This window comes from Opisthocomus hoazin, chromosome 6 (assembly GCF_030867145.1).
Source record: "Opisthocomus hoazin isolate bOpiHoa1 chromosome 6, bOpiHoa1.hap1, whole genome shotgun sequence".
NCBI lineage: Eukaryota > Metazoa > Chordata > Aves > Opisthocomiformes > Opisthocomidae > Opisthocomus > Opisthocomus hoazin.
The window spans coordinates 14,239,698-14,261,873 of NC_134419.1; the positions used below are offsets into that span (position 1 = coordinate 14,239,698).

The following is a 22,176-nucleotide window of genomic DNA, read 5'->3' on the forward strand; positions in this document are numbered from 1 at the left end:
ACTGGAACAAAAGACTTCAGGTTCAAATCAGGTTACATCTGAGTCATGCCAGTGCCAACTTACCAGAGGTTTTAGGAAGAGTTAACCTGTAGGCCTGTCTTTATTCTACAGGTGCCATCAATTCTCTCCTGCTGCCTCTTTGCTGAGACAACAGGTTGTTAATTACATTGTTTGGTGGAAGAAACCCCTTAGGATTCCTTTGCTGTGAATGAAGGAATTGCTACCATACTTAAGGTAAACACCAATAAATTGTTATAGGTGGTTGATACCCTCCCTTTTCTACAGGTGAAGGGCTAAAAGAGGAGCTGTTGTATGCTACTTCTGTTGAAACAGATATTAAGTGAAACAGTCTGTCCATCCTAATGTTTCCTGGGTGATTAAGGTAGTTGTGATAACTAACTTTAGGATGTTGAAAGAAATGTATTTAAAATGCCTTTAAATTTTTTTTTTTTTTTCCATTCCAGTTTCTTGCAGGAAAGTCAGCAAGGGTTATTGTGGAAACCAGCACTATTTTTCCATTGTCCTTTTCCTGTTAATCAGTACATAGCACTTCTATTAGGTCACAGGAGTTCTCCTACACGAGGATTCATTTGGTGGAAGAACTGGTAGGGAGCCAGTCACAGTTCCCGGGGTCTGAGCTGGCTGGCCTTCTGTCCAGTCTCAGCTAGCCCAGAGCAAATGTTACTCTGTTTTGTGCCAGCTGGCCCTGGTCCTCGGGGTGGAGAATGCTGGACTGCAGAAGGAGTAGCATATGAGGTGGCTGTTCTGTCTCTGTGCTTGTAGGGAGATTTCTGCCCCTTCTGTGCTGCAAGAGTGGGGCTGAATCCATTGAGCGTTAATGTCAAATTAAGCCTCGCTTTTATTGAAAACAGGAATATTAGAAACATCTTTGAATATTACTAAATACCTGTTCTATAAAAGTCTCTTTATTGTAAGCAACATCCCTATTTATTTCACTTACATGGAAAACAACACAAATATGCTTAATATTCATTGCTTATTTTCCAAACTTTATTATTTGTATAAGAAACAGATTATTTGTAAAATAGACAGATCTGCAGGTAGGAAAATGTGGGTAGAGGTCTACACATCTTTTCAGTTGTTTTTGGTGCTTTTTTGTGTGTGTGGGGGGTTTTTTGTATGTGTGAATTGTCTGAGAGCCTATAGGGAACTGAGACTTTGTTTCATAGGAAAGATGGAGATGTAGCAGGAGAGACAAAGGAGGCAGCATGGTTGCAAGTGGTACCCTGAGTTGTAATTTCAAGTCAGTTTTAAGTTAACATGCTCTAGTGTATGTACATTTGGGTTTGGGAGGGGTGTTGGTGGGGTTTTTTTGGTGGGGGTTTTTTTTTTTGTTGTTGTTTGTTTGGGTTTTTTGTTTGTTTTAAAAACTACAACAGAACATCAACCCCCAAAAAACCCAAACCAAAAAAGTCCCCACCAACTCTCCTTGGCAGTAGTAATAAATGAGTTGAATGTTTTTTTGAAAACATATGCAAAAGAATACTCCAGTATTGTGTATACATACGCAGAAGCATGCTAGAATAAAGACTATCCAAACACTTTTCTTCTAATACTTTATAGCAGACCTGCAATACTTGCCTGAACCCATACATTTGGACAGAATTTGTCTGCCACTAAGGTTGATTACATAGTGCCAATGCTCACATTTTAAGCTTCTGTGTTAGTGTTCGTTCTTTAGAAGAACATGGAAGTGACTTGAGTTGCATTATATAGAGATTTTAATGAATCTAACGAGGGTGCTCAACTAGAGAATGCTGAACTGGTTGTCCATTAAGTGGCCTGTTTAGCCCAGTAATTTGCATTTGAAAGTGGCCATAAGTAGGTGCTTCAGGGGAAGTTGGAATAAAGCAAATGCTTAGTCCTCTTTTCCATCTTCCTAGATTCCAAATGTCTGCAGCTCAGGGAATTCCTGCTCTGGCTTCTCTGTCGAGAAACTTGCAGTGAATCTCTTTTGTGGTATTTTTTCAGTGTCAGTTGCGAAGGAGTGGTTAGGTCGCTTAAATGATCACTCAGAGGTTTTGCAAGAAAAGATTTTACTGAAAATTTAGAAAATGTGGTCTTGCAGAGTTTGTTGGCAAGGTTCACTCTATTACTTCTTAAATAAATGGAATACAAAATCAAAGGGGGTTTTGGGTAGAAAATGATTTATACGGAGTGGAATAAAAGTGTAAGGTTATAGGTGTCACCGAAAATCCGGGAATAAAACCTCGTAACACCAATGTAGTGTTAAAAGGCAGGCATTCTTTATTGCGACGTCGGATGCACGGGGGATAATTCCGCCGAACGTGCATGCCCCATACCCTTTCCGTGCAGTTTATATAGATCAAAATATACATATTCATCTGATTACATAAGCCCTTTCTTTCATAGTCAAATCAGTCCATTTTCATACACTCCTCCCACCCGCACTTGCGCAGTGCCTCCTAGTGGTGGTCGTTGGGGGTCCTAAGATGAAGGCTTATCCTCTTCATCACAGTTTCTGCGCAAACTCAGTCCTCTTCTGGCTCTTGTCCCTGCGGCACGGGTCATCTTGACCAGTTCTAGGCACCTGCTGGTTTTAATTAAAACTAACTTCTTTGGGGAGAGATGTATGACTTTTTGCTTCAATTAATTCACACAATAGATAGGTACCACAAATACACCTGCAATCATTTGGTAACGCTATTTCTATTAAAAATCCCCCTTCACCATTATTGTTTAACATTAATGATTACCTAGGGACTAAACCCTCTGTTCCCAGACCTAATGTTCAGATGGGTAGGGCTGTACAAGGGACATAGCAGCATTGTTCGTGCTTTATGATTAACTAATTCCATCACCGTGGTTACATTTCCCCCCTTTGGAAGTTTTGAAATAATTATCTTTTCAATACTTCCATAATTAAATTTTTTGATTATATAATGATTAAATATTATTAAAATATACTTTTTAAAATTACAACACTACACTTATAGTCCACTTGTTTCGCTATAGGGTGGTGGAAGTGTTTTAAAAGTATTTAAAGTATTTTAAAGTTAGTTTTGCAGTCTTTGGATCTTTATTGATGACTCTCCACGAAGGGGCCTTCTTCACTCGAGTGTAGTGTATGCACGGTTCCACCCCTTCTACTTTGATTGCCGTGTAAGTTGTTAACAGTACCTGAAAAGGTCCTTTCCACTTTTTCTGCAGTGGTTCAGAGTTCCAAGTCCTTATGTACATGAAATCACCTGGTTGATACTGATGCACAGGTGTATCCAAAGCAAGCGATCTGGTCAGCACAATGTATTTTTGGAGTGCTTCAAGTGTTTTTCCTAAAGAAACCAAATACATTTTTAAATCTGTTTTCCCTGCTATTTTTATATCCCCTGGGATTAAAGGAGTCTGATAAGGTTTGCCATACAAAATTTCGTATGGACTTACACCATCTTTAGATCTTGGTTGGATTTTGATTTTCAGAAGTGCTAATGGTAAAACTTGTGGCCATTTTAAAGACACCTCTTGACAAATTTTACTTATTTGTCTTTTTAATGTTTGGTTCATTTTTTCAATTCTCCCACTTGATTGTGGCCTCCAGGGGGTATGTAAATCCCAATTTATTCTTAAAATTTTACTTACTTGCTGAACTATTTCTGCTACAAAATGTGGTCCCCTATCGGAAGACATGCCAACTGGTACCCCAAACCTTGGTATTATTTCTTTTAACAATATTTTAACTACTTCTCTCGCTTTGTTGGTGCGACAAGGAAAGGTTTCCGGCCATCCAGAAAAAGTATCAATTAATACTAATAGATACCTGAATCCATTCTGCCTGGGGAGTTCAGAAAAATTAACTTGTCAGTAATCTTCTGGAATGTTACCCTGTTTTGTTACTCCTAGGGGTGCCCTTTTTCGATTTAAAGGATTATTTTTGAGACAAATTGGACACTTAGCTATTATGGATTTAACTATTCTTGTCATTCCTACACACACCACAGATGATTTTAGGCTTGAGACCATAGCATCTACACCCCAATGTGTCTGTGTATGTTTTTTTTTTCGCAAGTTCTAACATAACTTGCGGGGTTACAATTACCTGTTTTTCTGGCGTTACCCACCACCCTCTGTATTTTGTGATGCCTTTAATTGTTCTGATAATTGTTCATCCAATTTACTGTATTTTGTTTCAGATTTGGGATTTTTATTTGTTTTACTGGTACTAGTGCAAAGATACCTTGTTCAGCAGCCTCCTTTGCTGTTTTGTCTGCCAATCGATTACCTATGTTTATAGTTGTCCGACCAAATTGATGAGCCTTGCAGCGCATCACTGTCACTTCCTTTGGTTTCTGTGCCTCTTCGAGGAGCTGAAGGATTTTTTCTTTATGTTTTATCGATGAACCTTGGGCTGAGAGCAGTCCTCTTTCTTTCCAGATGGCTCCATGAGCATGAATTACACCAAATGCATATTTAGAGTCAGTCCATATATTTACCCTTTTTCCTTCTGCCATTCGTAAGGCTTGCCTCAATGCCACCAGTTCTGCTTTCTGTGCCGAGGTATTTGCAGGTAGAGTTCCTGACTCCAGTACCTCGGTCGTGGTGACAACAGCATATCCGGCCATTCGTCTTCCTTCTTTCACAAAGCTGCTTCCATCCGTGAACAATTCGAAATCAGGATTTTCCAGAGGCTCATCCCTCAGGTCCGGTCTGCTGGAATAGACTTGTTCAAAAGTTAGCAGGCAGTCATGTTCTAGATTTTCTGTTGGATTTTTCGTTGACAGAAACATTGCTGGATTTACGATGGTTGTGGTTTTCAGTTCCACGTCATCCTGCTCTGGCAAGACAACCTGATATTTTAGCATTCTGCTGGGGGACAGCCAATGACCCCCCTTTTGTTCTAGAACAGTTACCACCATGTATGGTACATACACCACCATCTTTTGGCCCATAGTCAATTTTCAAGCTTCCTGAATCAGCAATACCGTCGCTGCCACGGCGCGCAAACATCCCAGCCATCCTTTACTCACGTTGTCAAGTTGTTTAGAGAAGTATCCTACTGGTCGCTTCCAGGATCCCAGATGTTGTGCCAGCACTTCAAGGGCCAGGTGTTGCCTCTCATGGACAAACAGTTTTCCAAATATTGTGGGGCTATTTTTAAATCCTTGTGGAAGTACAGTCCATGTCAGTTGCATCTTTCGTCCTGTTGCAGGGCTCTCCCATTCAAAAGCAAATATGCTTTGACTTTGTGCATCCAGAGGTATGCAAAAGAAGGCATCCTTTAAATCTAGTACAGTAAACCGTTTATGCTCCTCTTTCAGGGATGTCAATAAAGTATAGGGATTGGCTACTACTGGGTGTGTATCTTGAACTATTTGATTTATAGCTCTTAGATCCTGGATTAGTCGATATTCCTGTCCCCCAGGTTTCTTTACCGGTAATATAGGTGTGTTGTATTTTGACTCGCATTCTACCAAAAGCCCATATTCCAAAAATTTCATGATTAACCCCTCTAATCCTTTTCAAGCCTCCCACTTAATAGGATATTATTTTTGTCTTACCGGTTTGGATCCAGGTTTTAAGGTCACTTTTACCGGTTCTGCCAATATGGACCATCCCGGAACGAACTTCATTTGTCCAAACCAAGGGGATTACTGCGTTTTCCACCTCTTCTGGAATTTGTTCCTCCTTAAAAGAATCCTGTAACATAAACACCTTTGCCTCTATGGCTTTTGATTTTGGTATCAATAATTCAATTTCTTTTTTTTTTTTTTAAAGTTATTTGTGCCTCTAATTTGCTTAATAAATCTTGTCTTAACAAAAGCAATGGACATTCAGGCATATATAGAAACTGGTGAGTTACTCACTGTTTTCTCAATCTAAATTTCAACAGTTCTAAGAAAGGTTAATTTTCTTTTTACCCTGTCGCACCAACAACATCTACAGATTTATGACTACATTTCCCTTTACATGTGTTTAATACCAAATAAATGGTCCTTGTATTTATTAAAATTTTTACTTCCTTATTCCCTAGCTTTAGTGTGACCAGGGGTTTAGCTAGGGTTGACTCCCCCGGTCCTCTTCATGATTTCTTATCTAAAGTCATCAATTTAATCGCGCGAAGAGTCCTGCTACTTCTTTCCACGACCTTAAATCAGTTATTGAAAACAGAACCTTTACTGTCACCGGACCAGTATTTCTTCCTGCCTCTCGGAGGGGAGCCTGGAGGGGAGCTGGCTCTGCTACCCCCCCTGTCCTTCCCTGCGTTTTTCCCGAAACCGGGCTAAATCCTCCTGTCCCCCCCCCCAGGAGAAACAGAAGGACTGTCTGTCTCAGATTTTCGGTCCTCCTCATTACTTCCCCATCTCCGACAAGGTGCAACCATTAATTCAACATCATCCTCCTCAGGCTCATATTTCAAACACTCTTTGCCAACACTACAAGCGACGCAACATTTCTTTGAACCCTTTTCGCAGTTTCCTTTTTTTTTAAAGCCATTACCATAGAACCGAGCGGATGTATCCCACACTGCCTTTGCTATTCCGAATGATTTCTCAACGAGAAAAACAAATCTACATATGTCATTTCTTCCTATTTACCTTCCTTTTTACAAAACAACATTAATTGCAAAATGGTATTATAACACAGTGTCCCGTCCTCTGGCCACTTCTTCCCGTCATCCAGAGTATATAACGGCCACCGATGATTACAATATTTAATTAACTGTTTCCGAGTTAAAGGATCCCCCCCAGCTCTTTCCAGTGCTTTAAAATACATCCCAAAGGCATGCCCCTTGGGATGGGTCTTTTACTCGGAAAGGTGCCCATCCTTCAAATGACCAGTGGTAGTGATTGTGCACTATATCACAAACACTAATCAGAGGGACCCCAACCCTTGTTGGAGCTCCCTTTTGGGATCCCAGCCCCCTGCTGAGATCCTGGAGACTTCAACCCCCTGTTGAAGACCTCCCCCTTGGGCCCCGCTCCACCGGCTTTCACCGAGCAGAGACTTTCCACAAAGGTACCTTTCAGCCCAACTCTACGAGGTTTTCACCACGATTTACGAGCAGGCGTATATTACACTTAAAGAATGCCTTAATTAAATTCCAGGGGACTTACTTGGAATCCTTCGGTCCGGGGATCAGTGGTTCTCCTCGAGAATCCCTCGATGCCGGCTGGAGGTCCCGTGATCCCGCGGATCCGTCGGTATTCACAAGCAGGGTCCCATCTGGGTCGCCAGAAACTGTCACCGAAAATCCGGGAATAAAACCTCGTAACACCAATGTAGTGTTAAAAGGCAGGCATTCTTTATTGCGACGTCGGATGCACGGGGGATAATTCCGCCGAACGTGCATGCCCCATACCCTTTCCGTGCAGTTTATATAGATCAAAATATACATATTCATCTGATTACATAAGCCCTTTCTTTCATAGTCAAATCAGTCCATTTTCATACACTCCTCCCACCCGCACTTGCGCAGTGCCTCCTAGTGGTGGTCGTTGGGGGTCCTAAGATGAAGGCTTATCCTCTTCATCACAGTTTCTGCGCAAACTCAGTCCTCTTCTGGCTCTTGTCCCTGCGGCACGGGTCATCTTGACCAGTTCTAGGCACCTGCTGGTTTTAATTAAAACTAACTTCTTTGGGGAGAGATGTATGACTTTTTGCTTCAATTAATTCACACAATAGATAGGTACCACAAATACACCTGCAATCATTTGGTAACGCTATTTCTATTAAAAATCCCCCTTCACCATTATTGTTTAACATTAATGATTACCTAGGGACTAAACCCTCTGTTCCCAGACCTAATGTTCAGATGGGTAGGGCTGTACAAGGGACATAGCAGCATTGTTCGTGCTTTATGATTAACTAATTCCATCACCGTGGTTACATAGGGAGGCCCTCCTGTTGAGTCACCAGGTTCGGACTGGACCCCCTTGCTTTCTAAACTGCTTCTCAGAGAGGACCCTAGTTGCAGCTGGATCCAGAACTGGCCTTAGAGCACAACGGTTTATGACTAAGGAATATGCTTAGCGGCAATTCAGGGTGTGTTCACAGCTTAAAGAGATCACAGGAGTTTAGCAGTTATTAATCACTGTTTAACTTGCCATTTGCTGAGTGAGTAAAAAGAATTTGCTATTACAATCAAAGTAGTAGAATATTGTGTTTTGAACCGATACACACACACAGGCAATCATAAAAATTCCCCTCAGTGAAATGCTCAATTCAAATCAAATGATTTCTCAACGAGTGAAGGTTGAGTCTCAAGGAGATCAGCCCAAATAGTTTGCGAGCTACTCTGAGAGGCGTCCCACTCAGAGGGAGTTACTGGGCACAGCCCGCTGCGGAGCAGAGGAGCTTAAAGGGCCTTCCTTGGTACCGCTGTTTATAGGGTCTCAAGATGATTGACTTTAGGCATCATTCCATCCTGGTCAAAATCCACATGATGCAGACAGCAACTATACAAATCCAGTGCTACCCAGAATGTACAGTTACCAGGTAGGTGTGACTCCAGGCAGGAGGAGTTCCATGTGCAGTCAGGGAGCGCCTGATCGACCCAACTCACTGCTCTTGTACAAGGACAAGGGAAGTGCTGTGCCAAGTCATCCCAATTCACTGCACACCAGCTAGCTATTCCTGCAGTGCAAGCAAGAATACAATGTTGGCTGGTTCTGGCATCGCCAGGTGTGAGGGGAGGCTGCATCACCACAGTGTCCCTACTGAAACCATTTTTGAGTTTCCAGTGTTCTTTGGCAGTGAATTCTGTCACTGTTAGAACTTCTGAATTTTATTGTTGGAACTGGCTGCTGCTGGTTTCATGTAGTAGCTCTGGCTTAGATAGGAGTAAACTATGAACAGTTCATGTCTCCTTTCTCCATTGTTTGTAGACCTTTGTGACTTCTGTCTTTTTTTACAGGCTGCAGAAGTCAAGCCTCCTCAGTTGTCTCTCATGTGGAAGCACTTTCATGTCTTTGACCGTCTTTTATGGTCCCTCTATGAACTTGTAAAAAAAAATACTATACTTGGTTTTAGGGAGTTGAGGGGAATAGAGTGTTATGGTGTAGATATACCATCGGTACTGTACTGTTCATGATACTATAATAATGTTTTCTGCTTTGTTCTCTATTTCTTTCCTAGTAACTCCGAACACTTAATTTTTTTTTCCTGGCTGCCAAGCAATGTTGTATTCTTTTTTATGCTAATCAGAATTAATCAGTACTTACTTTAACTTTTTAAGCAGTATCTATTTTGTTATGTGGTATACTATTCATGCTGAGAAAAGTGTAACATGGAATCCTGTGGCAGATGTGTAAATTGTATGTATAACCAATAAAATAATTGTAAGTGACAATACTGAAAACATATTGAGGGTCTGAGTATGTTAGTACTTGAGAGTCTGAAAGGCTTGTATTGCAGCAGTATGTTGTTTCTTAAAACAATTAGCAGAAGGGCTATAGAACTTAAACGTTAATACAATCAAATAAAAGCAACTAGTGTTGGAGGGAAACAGTGAACAATTACAAAGCCTTAAACTGTTCATAATGTTAAATGTCGTTATGTAACCAAGATGGAAAGGTTGGTGCCATGGGAGAAACCTGACTGGTGTGGTAAATGCATGATTAAGTCTAACTCTTCGTTTACGTATGAGCTGTTTCAGGGCAGAATTCCTTGAGTCTTGGATAAATTCCTGAGTGATAGCAGTCAGAGCCCTAAGTAGTTAGGACAAAAATCCAGGCTTATTATATGTAAAATTGAAAGGAAGAGTTTTGACTACTATATTTTTCTGCTTTTTTTTGCCCCAAACTGATAACTTGTGCAGAGCTTGTCAAAACAGAACATTTTCTTGGAGGAAACAACTTCGGCTTCCTTATGAACTTAATTTTTTTTTTAATAACAGTGAGAAGATATTTCTCCTTACCAATACAGTACACATTTCTATATAGATGTTTACAAAAGCATGTATGGCAATAATGTCATTAACTACTTGAAGTTTGTAATAGTGAATGTGGTAAATAGGTGTAGACAGTAATACAAGAGAACCTGTTAAATGTTTTGCATGAATGGCATTTTTCCTGGTTGACCAGTCAACTCGTTTTGAGGATGAGTCCTTGTAGAGAAATTTATGTGGGTGGGAATTGAAGTGGTCACTGAATCCAAGTGAAGAATTGAAAAGCACTTGTGGAATCTGTATGCTTTCAGAAGAGGGAAGCCTTAATCTGTAGATGAAAATACTTTATATGTGCGTTGCTTTCTGTGACCATACTTCAGATGTTTCCTTTTGTTTTTCTAAGTGCAGTCTGGTACTTGATTGAAGTAGTTAATCGCATGCTTGTGAAGTAAGTGTGAGTTAGTTGCATTTTCATCAATGCAGTACATCATAGCTGACTCCTAAGAACTTTGCCTGCTTGCCACAAGATGTTCAAATGCTTCCAAGTGTATTTTTGTTCTTCAACTATAGCAGAGATTCTGACTGAGTAGGCAGGAATCAGGTATGAGAAAGCAATTCTTTATGTTAATGACATACAAGTTTGCTATGTTGTGATGAAGAATCAGTGTGCATGTGTGACTAGTGTCCTACTTATGTTTTTGAAGATAGTTGTAACCATGTATAATGTAAAATCTATTTGAGATTTAAATTAGTTTGTTTTCTTTTTTTCTTTTTCTAGTATTGTATGTACGTAGGTCATAATACATACACAGTGGGAATAACGATCTTCTGAAGAGAAGACCCCAACCCTAGAATTTAAGATATAATAAATGATACTAATTTTTAATGTGAAAATGGACATTTTCAGTTGTGCATTTGTAGGTTTTGGTCTATTATTACAAAAGTAATTTAAAAAAAATGCTAACAGTGCCTGCTGTCTTGTTGTGTAGATTTTCAAAATAAAATTAAAGGCTGCATGAATCACAGACTTAAAAATTCATTTTGAAAGTTCAGAAGTGGTAACAGTATATCTCTGGGTGATAGCAGTATGCGTTTTGAGATTTAACATTTGAACTTGAGCTGTAAGTTCATGCTGACTCTGGAATGTACATTTAAAGTGAGCTTTCCCACAGAAGATCTTAAAAACATGTGCTTTGACCTGTTGCCAGGAGTATAATTGCACGTATATTTCAGTAATATTATAAATATTACTTTGAAGCAGATACTGCTAATATAAAATAGAAAATATTTTTACTGATGGTAGATCTGGTATAACTTAAATAGAATGAATTTAATTGTCTTGGATAACATTGTATCCTGCAGTTAGTTTAATATCTCTTCCTGAACCAAAAATAATCAGAGCAAATCTTTCTGGACAGTACTATTGACTTTTAAATATAGAAAGTATAGGTGTAGTAGGTATGTGTCCTGTGAAGTGCTGTTTTACAGTGACTTAGATACACCTCTAGTGGAAGCCAGATGTTTTTGTAAAGCATGACTATACCTATCCCACTACATTTCTTCCTTTTTAATTTGTGAGGAAATCAGAAGTCAACAAGTCATGTTAATTTAAGCTTCAATTGTCAGTGAGTTGCATTAAATCACACTGTTGCAAGTGCCTCAGGAAAGAAATTATGATATATGTAGTACGCAGAGTGGTAAATACTTTGGGGTGTGTTTCAATTTGAATCATTTACAAGTAGAGTGCCTCTAAGACACAGTGTATGCCGTATGAAAATGTGTGACCAATTACTCAAGTATGCTGTTTAACAAAATTAATGTCACTGCCTGTTGTAACTTTATAATTTATTAATTGTTTGAAGTTTTTATGTGGTATTTCACTTTCTTGTATGATTATTTATTTAGATGTAAAATCAGCCCCAGAATCCTCTATGTACAATGAACTTTTTACTTCCATCACAGTAGCAGCATGTTTCTGCAGAGAACTGAAGAAAAAATTTGGTGAATTGGAGTAGTTACTTGGGTGTGAAGTGCGTGACTAAATGGAGGTTTTCTTTTTGGACCATTGACTCACTAGAAAGAACTGTTAAGCTCTGCAGGTTTCACTTTGCATTTTCTGTTAGAAATATTAAAAAAAATAATCTTTGTTCCTTCTGTTGTAAGCTCTAAAATTTATTTCTGTATATGAGACCAGCTACTGAATATTTCTGTAGTGAAACTCTGTTTAATGCATTCATGAATGGCGTTTGCACATACAAGGTCTTCTTCGCAGTCCGAAAGTATAGATGTAGCTCAGTCAACAACTACATACAGTTAAGGGTGGTGGGGAGAAAAGTCATTGTCAATTTTTTTTCTCTGGGAAAATAATGGATGAGCTTACAGGTCAGTATTGTATATGGATGTGCTTTCTTCAAACCATTGTACACAAATGTCAATTTATTCTGTTCATTAATGTGGGTTTGTGAATACTATGATACTTAATTGTGAAACAGCTTTTTCTGGGGAGGGATTTGGCTACTCTGCCTTGACATTTACGTGCACATGTGTATTTATAGTTGTGATCTGTCTGGAATTTGCCTTTGTGGTTTTGTTTGCTCTTTAACTTGTTGTGTGATCTAGTCCTGTCTTTCAGTTTTGTTTCTGAGCTTTGATAGGTGAGGAATGCAGAAGAAATGGCTTCATTCAGAGGAAATAATGAGCATTTTTATTCAACTTCAGATACTTCAGGGAATAATGACAGTTCTGTTTAGAAGCTTTTCCTTAAAATAACCTTATACTGGTGCTAATTTATGATTAATCTAGAATTTGAGTGCAGTGTGTCTGTTACTGTGAATATTTCCTTGGCTGTATCTTAATTTATTTCAGTTGTTCTAACGAAGGCTTCTTTACAGAAAGCAATTAAGTCAAAGTTAATATTATCAATGCAACTGTTTTAAGACCTGGAAGTGGTATGAGCTTGCTCCCACTGTTTTGCTGAAATTATGATATGTAGCACTTGTTGATAGGTATGTGAGTTAAACTGTGGTTGTTCAGAGAGAGTAATGGGGAAGATATTTAAAAGCAGTAATTATTTTACTGAAATACTAACTCAGGTGAAATGCTGAATATGAGTAGTCAGACTTAGTCTTGGAATTGAAGATGAACTGTTGAAGGAACAATTTTCAGTTTCCTAGTGTATAATTCATAAACATTTTTAGATTAAAAAATTAAGTCTTATATTACAGAAGTGAATGTTGCTTTCTTGTTTTTGATCAAAGAGTCTCCTGTAGATGAGAGTGGGCTTATATTAGGCAAGTTCTGTATGGTTTCAAAATTTTATTTGGTCTTCCTGAGAATGAATAAAATATTTTCATAAATTGTGTATTCGGCTTTTTAGTAATGTCATACAGTTGAAGACACATGGGAATTTTTTTCCCCAGTCAGCTTTAAAAAGCTTGACCTGAGATTTCCATTTTAGGTATTTGTTTTTTAATTTGGACTGTAACAAACAACACTGATGTAAGGAAATGCTGAACAAATACAGGCTGCTAACTTTCTCAGTGCATAATAAGAGTACCCTAATGTAGCTTATAAGAATAGGAGAACATGTCTGAGACCTACTGGTTTTAAATACTTGGTTGGCAGATAGCAAGTCTTAAGGAATATCACACTAAAAGAAGATCTGTATTCCAGCACAATTCAGAAAATACCAGAAAAATATACAGAATTTATTTGAAAATTAAACATAATATTTGGGGTGATACATTGTCCCAGAGATGTGGTCTTTATTAGGTATGTCTTGTAGATAAACAGCTGGATCAAATCTTTGCTCTGCTTGACATTTTAGTTCTTTAGCATGGTACACACAGAATCGGAAGCTGACTTAAATGGATTGTGGATATGGTTATGTGTCTTAGAACATCTCCACTGTTTTATCGCTCAGTGCTAGTACAGTCAGACTCACAAGATGCTAGTATCTGATCTCTACACGTACTTGCAATAAAGGTTGAAATTATTTGGATAGAGGCTGTGTGAAGAAGCAACATACATATGAATGCTAAAAAACTTCCTGCGGAAGCATGTTTGTTTTCACTGGCTTCTACAAAGTGACAGGCCCCCTGAAAGTTTGTGGATGTGAAGTGGACTGAATTGGAGTAATGTGTTCAAACAGCTGGGATTCTTCCATGATAAAAGTCTTGTATTTCAGATGCCTCTGTAATATGTGAAATTTCATGTACTACACAGGCATCTGAAATATTCTGCTATTTATGTCTGCCCCTACCCCCTGAATGAGGTATTTGAGAGGAAGGGGAGGTTCTGCCAATGTCTGAATTTTGCAATTAACTTTTCTTTTTCGTGTAGTATTGTGAATATGGAGCATAGTTTGGCAGAAAATTGTTTTACAGAGTTGACTATAAGCAAAAGCTTCATAGATACCGTTGGATACTATAGTGATGATAAAAACTTTTTTTCTCTGTATGCCTGAAATGCAGTTGTTATATTTGAAGGCTGCCTAAACAAAGAGATGGTTCATTGATTTGTAATGTGGTATATCAGTCAGAGAAATGTTGATGTGGTAGAATGAGGAAGAAAGGTAGATAATTGATGGTGGGGTTTTTATCTATAATGTTTTTGAGGTGGCGTCACAGCCAAGTGCATGTATGTTTTGCTTAAATGTTTGAGAAGTTGCTTAGCACTCACTCAGGAGCACTTTTAATCAAAGTCCTAGATTGTGGATTTACTAATCTTACAGGTATGTAGTTTAGTGGCTTGCTTCTGGAAGGCTTGAGAAAGTTGCAGGATGCACTACTGCTGGCTTGTCACAGCTGAGGCCAGTCTTGGCTACATGTGCTCTATCAGGTCGTGTGCTGTTAATGCTCCCTAAACAAACCAAATCACAACAACCACCCCTCCTTTCAGTAAAAGGTAAAAGTCAAATCAGAGGGTGAGCGCAAACCCCAGTATGCTGCAATTAGGACTGTGTGTGAGCAGATGTGCGTACAGTACAGGTGCCTCGTGGTACTTGGACACAAGCTGTCAATCTCTGAAGTAAGGGGTGACTGAAATGCAAGGACTCTTGTGCCTGCTAGTCTTTTGATTAAAAAGAAAAAATATTCACTAATTCTGAGACTCATATTTCTAAATCTATTAGAAATTGTTTAAAGAACTCAATAAGTATCTGAGAGGAACTGCAGCCTACTTGTATTTCCTAAAGATCTCTGATTATATGCTAAAAGGAGGGTCTTAGCATGGAAAAAAAAGGGAACATCCTTCCTGGAAGGAGGTGCTCCAGTTGTGAATTCTTAGGTATGAGATTCCAGACTGGAAGTTCATTCTGACATGAAGATCTCATGCAGGGCAGGAAGTAGAAGTAATGTAAGTCATTGCTGTATGTCTCGCTCAGAATCTTAAGTAATTTCATTTTTAGGGAATAATTTACCTAATTAGGGTATAATATGGCACTTGCACCAAAATAACGTGTTCCCCACTGTAGGGAGAGAATGGATGCCTGAACACTTACTCACTGTGATTGTCAGCACAAAGTCCTAGTGTGGCTTTTTTGTTGTTACCAGAATTTGTTCTGTAAGTTTTGACATTGGCGGGGAAGAAACTTTTGATTTAAGACAAGTCAGCTGTTGGGTCTTTTAATGAAACCTGGGAAGTGAATTACAATGTTTTAAAAAATGGGGGGGCGGGAGGAGGGGAGCACAGAGTCTTTCTAATTGCAGCTCCTTGAGTATTCTTTTGACATTTAAGGGGGAGGTAGGTGTTTGATACAATATTCTCAAAGGAGAAAATTTGTTACACTGTGTTTTTTAAACTAGCATATGTAGCCTCTGCCTCTTCTGGTGACCAGAGGTTTTGAAAGACATAACGAAAAATACAGTCCTGAAACTGGTCTGAGCTATTGCTGTTCTGACAATTCTAGTCTCTGACAACAGGGACACAAATATCTTGGGGTATTTCTCAGACACTCACTGATGGGAGTACTTCAAGTGATGTTAGGTGACCCTGCTTCGGCAGGAAGGTTGGACTAGATGACCCACAGAGGTCCCTTCCAACCCCTACCATTCTGTGATTCTGTGATTCTGTAAGTTATAACCCTACCAGAGGTGGCTGAAACCGTACCATGGGAACACAACTGAGCATAATAACTCCTTGTACTGCTAGTTTTGCAAGACAATTTACGGCTGCTTTAGATCTTCCTCTGTCTATAGTGATGAAGTTAGTTTGCTGTTGTAGTTCAGAGTTATCGTAACTGCTCGGTTTGGATGGTGATTTGTGATATTTGCAACCATTTCTTTAAAACTGCCCAGTAAGACCTATGTAAGTGAAGTTGCTTCTTAGGGAGTGGTGGTATATTTTGCATGAAATAACTGAAGTCCTGCTTTAATTCAAGCTGTTGTACCTACTGTGTTCAGAATTCAGTTGTGGAGAAAATGCTGAAGGTAGGACATGGGTCTACAAGAATTTGTCTGAAATACTAATAGTTAATTAACAAAAGCAGCACTTTTTAAAGAAAGATGAAAAGGGTAATTAGTAAAAGACTAACTTTATTCTGTGTGGAGTTCAGCAACAACTTCCTGCTCCAGCTGTAAAGATAATTGATTCTGTAACCTTGCGGCTCACAGTGTTCCAAAGATGTAAGACCTGAGAGACTTGGTGGCAAGGGGAGGTGATTGCTTCTTTCAACACCCTTTGGCCTCTGTTACATTTGAAGTAATAACTACAGATGTGCGAAAGTTCTTGCTTTCTTAAATGCTGTGGTGAAATCTCATCTTCGTACTGTTCTGTCTTCATCTCTCCTACCCCTATTCGAAGGGGAATTTAAAAAGGAAATAATTAAGCAAATCCTGGATACATTAAGGAAATTTGGTCAATTGTAGTGCAGAAATTGGAAGAGAGTAGATATGATGTGAGGAATAGGGAGATGACACATTTTGTTTGGTTATTTTTGGGAGGAGGGTGTTTGTGTTGGGTTTTTGTTTGTTTGTTTGTTTTTTTAAGTCCCAGATCTCTTGCCTAGTAGTCTCTGGCTAAGGAGAAATTTTCTGTCTCTTCTGATCAGTTCCCTTTAAAGTCAGAGCAGGTTCTGGACAACACCTTCAAGTATAATGCTCTCTGACTCGGAGGGTTAGTGCTCTCCACTTGAGTTTGGTGGTCGCTTGGGTGCTAAATACTGCTTTGCTTAAACTTTTTTATCATTAGAAGGAAAGCAGTTGAGCCTAATTGTCTTCGTACAGGTAACTGAGCCTAGAGATGTCTTCATACAGGTAACTCCTAGACAGGATAAAAACTGCCATATTTTAATATGTTGTTCCAGGGAGGAGTATTTTTTGAGCTATGCTAATCAATCTTGAAGTTTATTACAATACTGACAAGTAAGGATAATTTCTTGACCTATAGCTCTAATTAAGAACCAAAAGAAATCTCGCAGGCTGAAACTTCATACCATTCCTTCTGCAAAGTATGAGAAATACTTCAAAAGTAAAAATTGCACTACATATTATAGAACAAATGTGTATAAACCAGGTATTTTTCTGTAATTAGTAGCTCATCAGATGAAAGCTGTTTGTTAGATATATTGTCATACTTGTGTAATAGTCTTGATATTGCCTCTTGTGTAGAAGGGAGGTGGGAACCCAGTTTTGGTCTGCTTTAATTGAGCAGCTTGAGTTGTGGTAAACTGGGTGGTATTTTTTGCTCAGATTTGATTTGTTACTGCTGAATAGCACATGGCTGCAGTCAACTCCCGTTGAGGGTAGCTTAAGTTTATTTTTAAAGAAATTAAGTTATGCTTTCTGAAACTTTACTTGGGTGTAAAATACTTCGTAGTCTTTTCTGGAAAGGGTACAAATCCATGTTGATATATTTGGAAAACAATTATATGTACAGCTGTCTCTATAGAAACTGTGAAGTAAAAGGCACTAATTACTTTATATGGGCTACTACATTTCTGTTGGGGCAGTTATGTCTTTAGAGGTGACTGGATTCAGCCCTGGTGGGGAAGGGCACTGTATCACAGTATTAAAATTTTAAACTTTCTAGTTGCTTGAGAAGGGAGGAAATAGAAGTTCAGCATTTTCTCTGTGTGTGCGTGCATGCACGCATGCGTGCATGTGAGAGAGAGTGAAAGCTGTGCTGACTGTTCAGCTGGGGCAGTCGGGAAGTGACGTCCTGTATTATTTGTTGTTCTAGAAAGAGCAGAGACACGTACTGTAGATGGGAGGACTGTAAAGAGGTCTGTGTTCTGTCCACTGTTTATAATGATTTATAAATGAGTAATGGGGGAAGAATGAAATACGGAGAAGCTGTCTAGTGTTTCTTTAATGTATCAGAGAGTTTGTTGATTTGTAACAGTTCTGTTTGCTTCAATTCCAAATTTATTTTTTATTTTTTCTTCTCTAGCATCTCTACGTTGCTAAGACACTGGACGCTGCTTTGTTTATAGCAAGGAAAATCTGAATTCCTACAACATTCGGGATGGGGAAAGATTACTATTCTATCCTGGGAATTGAAAAAGGGGCTTCTGAAGAGGATATCAAAAAGGCTTACAGAAAACAAGCGCTTAAATGGCATCCAGATAAAAACAAATCTCCCCACGCAGAGGAGAAATTCAAAGAGGTTGCAGAAGCCTATGAAGTGCTGAGTGATCCCAAAAAGAGAGACATTTATGATCAGTTTGGGGAGGAAGGTATGTATGTCTGTTATACTCCAATCAGTCACTTTTTGTTAAGTTGAATGAAGCAAAATAAGCATAGATGATGCATGAAAACGTGGTGTGTGTTTATTTTTAGGCAATGTATGTGTACTGCTTGGAAGTTCAACTCATCAGCTTTTTTAATGTAGAATATATTGCCATTTTAATGCTGATCTAGTTTTCATTTCTTATTTTAGTGTGTTTATGTTTTTTTTAAAAATCCCAAATACTTCACAGGCAAAAAGTTATTTAATTGAAAAAGTTTCTATGACTATCTATCTCCTACTGTTGACTTCCCTTGTCCTAGCACTTTTTGAGGTGCAGTTAAAGAGATGTATTCTTTTCTTAAATTTTTGCTAAAGGACAGTCTGCTTGGTCTAGGCAGGGCAGTCCTGAGCAGAAGCCCAGGTGTCCAGTCTGTAGTTGTCTTTGGCTTCTTGCCTGGAGAGGAAAGAATTTGGCTGATGTCATGAAATACCAGCACAATTTTTTAGCTTTAATTGTAAACAGTGAAAACACGCCAAGAGAATGAGGTCTGAGAAATGTCATATTTCTCCTAAAATGGTTATCTGGAGAGGATGACTTTTTTTTTTTTCACCAGCGTGACTTTCAGTCTTATGATTGAGCAACAGAGGAAGTCATTGACATCCATCCCCTTAGGTGTATGGTATCAGAAATTCCCCATGAAATAATTACTTCCACTGTGACCTGTAGATCCGCTCACTCATTGCTATTCGCTCAGGGATAAGTTTTTTACTAATATAAAGGAGGAAACTTAAATAGCAGTACTTTGGGGAAAATTGTGAGTTCTTATGAATGCATAATAAAATTTGGTCTTCTGTCATCTGTAGGACGTGATACAATTGTTAACATCCATAAATTCATGTAGAAGACCTTCAGCTTCTACAGAGGGTGCAGGGTTTTTGGTCTTTTGTTCTATTACATGTATTCAAAGCTTTAGTGCTGTTACTGCAACATTCTAGGAAAAAAGTGTTTGTGTAGATACCAGAGAGCTTTGTTGCCTCCTGGGTCTTTTGCCTTCTTGCACTTGTTCCTTCTCACTCCCTGCCTCCTTTCTGTATATAATTATAAACCTATCTACTCTGTGAATTCATTTGCATTTTAGATTTTTGTGCAGCAGCTCATCCTAACTACTTTCCCCAAATACCATGTTAGTCATTTTTACCAAAGAGCTTGAATTGAAGCATGTGAAGCAATGCAGCCTTTGGCATCCTGGTATTGCATACTTGAAGACCAAGGTTCAAACCATAGATTTCTGTTTATATGGGGCGTAATATTAAACCAAAGTATGAATTTTAGAATGGTGAATATGGAAATGCCTCCTGATGCCTCAGTTGCTAAGCTCTTCAGGTGCATCTGAGAGTGTAATTGGTAGTTGTGAGGGAAAGGCAGGAGGTGAGGTGGGAGGCAGGAGGAAACTTTGGTGTTTTTACAGCCAGGAACTTGATGTACCTTCAATAACAACTTTTGGCTAGCTTTTCCAGGAAGTGTCCTTCTACAATCACAGATTGAATCCACTGATCTTTTTGGACATTAACAGTACTGTAACAGAAGGATGTACTACATGTTGCTGTGTACTTTTAGTATGGTCTGGTATTGAGATGGAGAAAGCATTCTTATAGTGTCTTACTTGGTTACTGTTGATAACCAGTGTTAAGCTTATACAGAAAAGTTCTAAAACACTGGGTCAAAAAAAAACGAAAAACCTCTTTCAAATTTAGGGAATGCATGCTTCATTAATGTAAGCCTTCACATTTTTATAGCTATGGAAGTAGGATAGCAGCTGTAGTGCTGAGCTGCTGAAAGATTGAAAAAAAAAAAAAAGCAAACATTGTAAGTTCAAAAATAAAAGCTTTTTAAGAAGACTCATAGTCTTTCATCTTAAAGGTTTGAGAAGGTATCTTGAAATGGTCAGTGCGGGACAGCACTATTACAAGGAAATACTTTGAGATCACCTGTTGGGAAAGAGGCATTTAAGAAAATTCATTTTAGCTGGTTTTGGAATGAGAGAGCAGGAAGTACAAGGGAATGTCCAGTGAGAATTGTAAAGGAAATCTTATCAGCAGCAAATGAGATGTACATCTCCCTTTGTGGAAGGTAGAAGAGAAAGATCAAAGCTATTTGAGAATGTTCTGATTTTTTGCACAGTGACAGTATATACAAGATTTTTGTACCCAAATGGGTCTTGGGAACTTCCAAGCTATTTTCATTTGTGTCTGGATTGAAAAGAGTTCCCAGGTTTCTTACCTATTTTATATTCTAGAAAGCAAGCTATGGTAAATTTCGCATTCTGAATTGAACATTAAGGAAACATGCGGATGCTTGACTATTGGCATGTTACCTTTTATTCAACCTGAATTGCAGGAGAACAGAGGTAAAGCTAATTAACGCAGGGTTAAAGCTGAGCTGTGGAGACTATGGAAAATGTTGCATATGATACTGCATAATTTTCCCTACAAGTGGTCCTGAAGAGGTGCAACTCCCAACAGACTCTGCAGAACAAGAAGAGATCAAGCCAAGCAGACCTGTCTTCTGTTTTAAGATAATAATTGTTTGAATAACTGGCTTCAGTCATATGAAAAAAAAAATGGCAGTGTCAGAATACTTGTTCTTCTGAAGTAGAAGTCATTCTAGAGCTTCAGAAACTTGTTGCTGTTCAAGATAATGAATTACTGGTTGGTACTGCTTAGCCTGATGATGAATCCTCATTGAAGAGGAGACTTTTCACTCTACTGCAAAGACCTTTTTGACTTGTCTGTTCTGATATCATTACACTCTACAACAGGAAAGCTTATACTAATACTCCATTTGTTTTTAACTTTGCTTGATTTATTTAGGTCTGAAAGGAGGAGCTGGAGGACCTGATGGACAGGGTGGTACCTTCCGGTATTCCTTCCATGGCGACCCACATGCTACATTTGCAGCTTTCTTTGGTGGCACAAATCCTTTTGAGATCTTCTTTGGAAGAAGGATGCCTGGTGGCAGAGACACTGAAGACATGGAGGTGGATGGTGATCCATTTGGATCCTTCTCTAGTTTTAGTATGAATGGTTTTCCAAGGGAAAGAAATACAGTTGGTAGTCAATTACGTCGTAAACAAGATCCCCCTGTAATCCATGAACTTAAAGTGTCATTGGAAGAGATCTATCATGGTTGCACAAAAAGGATGAGGATTTCACGTAAAAGGCTTAACCCAGATGGTAGGAGTGTCCGAACAGAGGACAAAATTCTTACTATTGAGATAAAAAGAGGATGGAAAGAAGGCACCAAAATCACTTTTCCGAAAGAAGGTGATGAAACGCCCACCACAATTCCAGCTGATATTGTTTTTATCATTAAAGATAAACCTCACTCTCACTTCAAGAGAGATGGATCAAATATTATCTATCCTGTTAAGATCAGCTTACGGGAGGTAAGTTTCTCTTTAAGTAATTTTTTGTGGGTGGTGGTGGGTTTTTTATTTTTTGTTAAATAGAGTTTCACTCTTGTAAAGTCAACATGTGAGTGCAGAGCATAGTTGTTTATAGTGGAAGCATTAACTGTTTTTATAAAAATGGAATATTATTTCAAGCCATTTACTATAAAGGTGGAAGAGAATGAGGATGGGAGGATA

General features: G+C 38.7%; 1 protein-coding gene across 4 annotated transcripts in view; it reads left to right on the forward strand.

Moving 5' to 3' along the window:
- Positions 1 to 22,176, forward strand: part of DNAJB4 (DnaJ heat shock protein family (Hsp40) member B4) — a 29,719-nt gene that overhangs the window by 5,816 nt on the left and 1,727 nt on the right. For 2 of the 4 annotated variants that reach the window (XM_075424774.1, XM_075424771.1), the window contains exons 2-3: positions 18,251 to 18,536; positions 21,401 to 21,975. In XM_075424774.1, coding sequence (XP_075280889.1) covers positions 18,326 to 18,536; positions 21,401 to 21,975 — 786 coding nt within the window. In that variant the 5' untranslated portion in view covers positions 18,251 to 18,325. Of the gene's footprint in view, positions 1 to 111; positions 235 to 18,012; positions 18,084 to 18,250; positions 18,537 to 21,400; positions 21,976 to 22,176 lie in introns of those variants that run through there. The other 2 variants (XM_075424772.1, XM_075424773.1) reach the window with 2 other exon arrangements.